Source organism: Gekko japonicus, unplaced genomic scaffold (assembly GCF_001447785.1).
Source record: "Gekko japonicus isolate JY-2015 unplaced genomic scaffold, Gekko_japonicus_V1.1 scaffold621, whole genome shotgun sequence".
Lineage (NCBI taxonomy): Eukaryota > Metazoa > Chordata > Lepidosauria > Squamata > Gekkonidae > Gekko > Gekko japonicus.
In genome coordinates, this window is record NW_015173692.1 from 495,974 (window position 1) to 502,115 (window position 6,142).

The window sequence follows — 6,142 nt, forward strand, 5'->3', positions numbered from 1 at the left end:
TCTAGAGGGTGACAGATGGCAAACCCTGCCTACAGATCACAAGGGACAACAGTTACTGCAGCATAGCCCTGTGCATGCAGATGAAAGAAAAAAGAAATGCACATTAGATACAGGAGCACAGAAAGAAGGAGCAGAAGATCATAAGCTTGCAGGCAAGGCCTATTTTTTAAACTTTTTGTAAAACTCTGTAGCATGCCTGGTTACATTTTGGTTCTTAACAATAAATACTAAGAGATTACGCTGTAGGCAGTGCAGATATCCTGCAGTGCAGAGCTTGCCTTTTTATATTCTACATTGCAACATTAATTCTTGAAGTTTGTTGCTGTAAGATCTGGTAAGGGCCACTAGTTTAAATGACTTTTAAATAATTACATCCACGAAGGATAGATTATTGAATGGCCTATTAGCCAGGGAACCTTATTCCAATCTCTGTTTACTGATAGTCTTACGAAATACGGTGTGTATGTGGGGGGGGGGTGTAGAAAGGATTGCCATCATCATTGTGACCTGCTTGTAATCTTCTAGAAACATCTGCCCAGCCTCTGTTAGAAACAGAATGTTGCGCTTGGTGGTCTGATCCAGCAAAGCAGTTCTCTTGTATAATCTTAGTTTATAACATTTCACATTGTAAGCATGCTTTTCTGAATGTCTATCTCCTTTTCCAGAATTGTTTTACCAATTTAGGCAGGAAAGTTGATCATAAAGGGAGAGGTAGGTAGCCTGGGATTGTTACATCTATATTTTCTCAAATCAAAAACTGCCCGTACATGTACTTTCTCCATTGTGGCCCTCACCTTATGGAATGTCCTGCCTGAGGAGGTCAGAAAGGCTCCCACTCTCCTGACTTTCTGGAAACTGTGCAAAAATGAATTATTCAAGAGGACTTCTCTGTGCAGGCGATAGAGTTGCAATGTATTAAATGATTCACAAAGATATTTGGATAAATTATTAGTGACTGTAGTCTGTACTACTCTGTATAACTTGCTGAAACTAGGATCCTACTATGTACTTTTTGCATCATTTAATGTCATGTTAATATTTATGCTTTGCTTCAGTTCTGTTTTTAGACTTCTGATTGATTTTACAACCCTTATCCTATTGCATTATTTATTGAATGTCCCGTCCTGTCGAATGTATTGACTCACTCTGTAATCCACCTTGAGTCCAAGTGAGAAAGGTGAACTATAAGTAACAATTAATTAATTTAAAAAATCAAAAAGTTTTTCATTCAACATTTTAAGGTTTGGGACAGAATACACCCATTCACTGGAGAAAGTGGGAAAACCTTCCTAAATGAAATCTTCCAAACTTCTGATATCATGATGGTTGACTTGTTTATGACAGCTTTAGTGGGAAGGAAGCATTGCACTTGTTACCTCTAACTGTTATTATTACTTATGGTGTAATTATTATAGGACAGTTCATGTAAATTATTGAACCCAGCTTTGTATCTTTGACTCTTCTGCAATTAATAGAAAACTTTTAACATGTTGCTTGCTATAATTCCATGCTAACAGACTGTGAAACTGTAACTTGCATTACTTCTCCCCTTTGTCCTTATGCTGCATTATATGCAAAACTTTTAAAAAAAATTATTAATAAACACTAACAAATAAATACAAAAACAAACAATAGTAACAGCATAAACAACATGACCAACCTATGAGACAGGACGGGGTTAAATATAGCTAAAACACTAAACAACTTTTGAGTCTACATACATGCATACCGACCTATCATCTCTCACCTGTATTAGGTTAAGCAGTGAGACATTCTAATAGATCCACTTGTGAGTAGGCATTTCTCTGAAACAGCCACATGGAAACTAAGTCTCTTTGCTGAGTTAGATAAATGAGCTAACCACTAGAGCAGGGATGGCCAAACTTGCTTAACATAAGAGCCACATAGAATAAACATCATATGTTTGAGAGCCGCAAGACATGAACAAATATTACACACGTTTTTATTGAAAAATATGCAAATTTGCTTGTTGTTAACATTAAATGAGACTGCCAAAAATAAAAACAAATGGGGTTAAAACAGATATTGATAATGATATTTATTTATCCAATGACATTTGTAGGTGTGTGGGGGCTTTGAGGACGCATTAAAAGTAAAAGTTGCTTTCTTTCTCTCCCACCTCAAGCCTACCCAGGGAGGGGAATACTGGCTGGGGAAGGGAAGACCCATCGGGGAGGCATGCCTTCCCTTCGCTTCCCCAGCCACCCTGCCAGGAGCCACAAAATATGTGTGAAAGAGCCGTATGTGGCTAGCGAGCTACAGTTTGGCCACCCCTGCACTAGAGTCACAGCACTGTGTGGCAAGGGAGTATTCCCTCTAATATTCACTTTTCAGGACCCAGCCTTTTGCCTTTAACGGAAGATCAGAAGTTTATTTTTGTTCCCAGGTGCAATGTGAAAGCCCTGTATTCTCTAACCAACAATTACTCAGTGCTTAAGTTAAAAGCTTTATTTTAAAAATCATCTAATAATTATAGATATGATTATATAAAATTAATGACTCATAGTAAGCACAAGAAGATCAAATCAGTCAATCCTAAAAGAAATCAACCCTGACTGTTCCCTGGAAGGCCAGATAATGAAACTGAAGCTCAAATACTTTGGCCACCAAATGAGAAGGGAGCACTCACTGGGGAAGACCCTGATGCTGGGAAAGATTGAAGGCCAAAGAAGACAGGGACGGCAAAGGATGAGATGGTTAGACAGTGTCATAGATGCAATGAACATGAAACTGAGCAAACTTCAGAGGACGGCGGAAGACCGGAAGGCCTGGCGTGATGTGGTCCATGGGGTTGCGAAGAGTCGGACTCGACTGTGCGACTGAACAACAAAAAGTAAGCACTGGCATAGGTAAAGACAATTAAAAATGTATGCGCATACATGACATTCCTGCAGAACTCGCTTCCAATGGCTTGAGGCAGCCTGAGGAGAAATGTGGTAGCCAAAGATGACATCAGCTGACAGTGCTGTCAGAAGCTCAGCTGTGACTGGAGACATCAAGCTAGCTAGCCGGCTGGAGAGGTGGGAGTGCGGCACTTGCACTTGCATACACAGGGATATTATGGTTGAGTGAGAGTGATGTGCCCTCTGGGCCTTAGTAGTTATGAGCATTCTGTATAATCAGGTGCCAGATAGCAAAGCTTTTTCTGTAATTAGGTACACACTTTCTAGTGAATGGCTGGCACTTGTGACTATCAAACAATTTCTTTATTTTATTTATTAGTTTGATTTCCAGCCCTCCCTCCCTGCCGAGGCAGGCTCAGGGCGGCTCACAACAAGAACAATAGATAAAACAACAATGCCCTGATACTTTGTAACGTAATAATAGGAATGATGAATTAGGCCAGTTTATGGATGAAAAAAATTAAGGGCGGGGCTGGGTTTTCTCCCCCAGTTTTTTGAGAATTCTGAAAAAAATCTCCCATGAAATATTTTCTGTTTCAGAATGAGTGGAATGCTTCTTTAGGCAATGTTTTTCACACTCCAGATGCATAGCACAAACAAGATGGGTAGCCGTGTTAGTTTGTCTAGCAATAGAAAAGAGTAAGAGTCCAGCAGCACCTTAAAGACTAACAAATTCTTGGTAGGGTATGAGCTTTCGTGAGTCACTGCTCGCTCCTTCAGATACAGCTAGAATGTAAATCCATCTGTCCAATGTATAGAACAGATGGCCTCACATTCTAGTTGTATCTGAAGAAGTGAGCAGTGATTCATGAAAGCTCATCCCCTGCCACAAATTTTGTTAGTCTTTAAGGGGCTGCTGGACTCTTACTCTTTTCTATAGCACAAACAAATATGAGGAAATGGGAGGGGCTGGAAAAATGATTTCCCCCCTCTATTGGAATAAGCAAATTATAGACAAGATTTTACCCAAAATCTGTAGTATGAAAATTTATAAGATAACCTACAGTGTTAGATAATGATAATTCCTGTGTATACTGAAGACATGTGCAACACTGTTTTTGTCTAAATGTAAATAATTTTGGCAGTCTATAATATGCTACAATGTGTTTAATGATAATACATTATTAAAGCGTTCAGTGTTTTCAGTGTTATAAAGTTTAAGTTAGTATCCAAATATGCTGATAATTCTATGAGAGTGGGGTTTTTTTGTTTATCACAGAATTTGTTTTCTACCTTATTTACCCCCCCACACACACACACACACTTCTCAAATGCCAACAATTAAATTCAGGTGGTATGTTAGCATAGGATGCAGCACTTTTTTGGAAATCTCAAGTATTGGGTATACTTGCAATTTTTCTTATGTCTTCAGTTTTTCTTCTAGGAAAATTTGTAATTTTAAGTTCCATAAATATGCTAAATAGTTCAATTTTATATGCTAAGTTATAGCTGATGCATTTTATGTTGTTTAATAAGTAAAAATAACTTTAGGTTTGATAGGAAAGTAAGCATAACATATGTCAAATTTTCCCCAAATCCACCCTCCCCCCCAAAGTTTTTTATGTGGCTTCAGTTTTACATCTCTATGCTGGTTGGTAGTAGGGAAGTAGAGAGATTGATTTAGGTAGATTCTAGCCATAGAGACTGCACTGATTTCTATCTAGAAGGGCAATCGTTTCATTAACTATCCAGGCCAGTTTGTTTTCTCTAGTTGAAGTACTGCCTTTCTAATTCTAATTATGCTGCAAAACCAGCTATTGGGAAAGATTCTACTTAGACATGCCACAGTGAAATAAAGTTTGGAGAATGGACCATAGAAATTAATTATTAAGATGGGGAAATCCTGTATATTGCAAATAGTTGCTTATTACTACTTAGCATTTTTGGTGTGTTTGTGTGATAGGGTGGTCTATGTACATTGATGAGGTTTTGTTGTTTAGTTTAGAGAATTTACATTATATTTTGAGTTATAATATAACATTTAGAGGTTTAATCAATACTAAAATAGAAGACAATTAACATACACACCTGTTTTAGCATTATGGGCCCTTGAATTTTAATTTTTATATAAGCATTAATTTATGTTATGACTCACCATAGTATTTAGAAATAAGCTTCTAATATATTTAGAATTCTATTCTTTACCCCCACCCCTACTTTCTTTTGCAGCAATGGGTCAGGAAGCCGGGAAGCCCACATGGCCAAAACCGGCAGGAGGTTATCAGACTATTACTGGTAGAAGATATGGAAGAAGGCATGCCTATGTCAGTTTTAGACCATCTCTGACAAATCTGGAGAGAAATTCAAGCCAACATGATGGAGAGTGTGAAGGACTAGAGCTAGATGATGTTCAAAAAGAAAATTCTTTGTGTGAGTGTCATAGAATTACAAAATGAAAATCTCTTCCTTCATCAGGGAAATTTGAAATAGTTTGCTGCTGATTTGTGTTCCTGAATATTTTTACTTTATAGTTCTCAACCCCGATTGTTGCTTTTATGTGTGTATTGCTGCTGGTGCTTGCTTATTTGTTTTAAAAATATCTTAGGTATTATCATTGTATTGTTAATATCTATATTGTAAATTCTCTTGGGAGCTGTTTTAAAGTATGATGGTGGCACATAAAGCTTCTGAATAAAATAAGATCAAGCACCTACAATTCAATATGCTATTGGTTTACTAAATATTGACATTAACTTTTTTACATCGATAAGTATTTGTGATCCTCATTAGAGTATCATGCAGTTATTTGATGTGGCTAAAAGGTGGAGTCTGGTGCCCTAGATTTGCTCAATTTACTTTTAAGAGGAAAGTATCAAATAGTAACTTGTATGATTACAGATCGTAAAATTAAGTCAGTGGTGGAATGTCCCTTTTGTTACATGCAGAACATAGTTATAAACGTGTTTTTAGTGTTCAGAGTCCATGCCATAAGTACTTACCCAGTGTAGCAGACTCAGTTATGTACATGGCCTTCTGTTCATTTGCTTTTCCAATTTTATTTCATCTGTTATATTACCGTTATGTCATTGTCTGTTCCTTTGTGAAAGACCTCTTGAATGGTGGATGCATATGCAAAGTTTATTCCAAAGTATATGTTTTTGTAAGAGTGGTTGTTTTGTAAGAATAAGAAAAAAATCATTTTTAAAATCAATATATTCCAGGTCAACACTCTCCAGTTCCACTATTGTATTTTTTTATTGGCCATGGCATGTATCTTA

General features: G+C 37.2%; 1 protein-coding gene across 1 annotated transcript in view; it reads left to right on the forward strand.

The window, feature by feature from the left end:
• Positions 1–6,142, forward strand: part of PJA2 (praja ring finger 2, E3 ubiquitin protein ligase) — a 43,575-nt gene continuing 37,433 nt past the window's right edge. The window contains exons 1-2 of the mRNA XM_015423163.1: positions 1–152; positions 5,094–5,294. Coding sequence (XP_015278649.1) covers positions 5,096–5,294 — 199 coding nt within the window. The 5' untranslated portion in view covers positions 1–152; positions 5,094–5,095. The remainder of the gene's footprint in view (positions 153–5,093; positions 5,295–6,142) is intronic.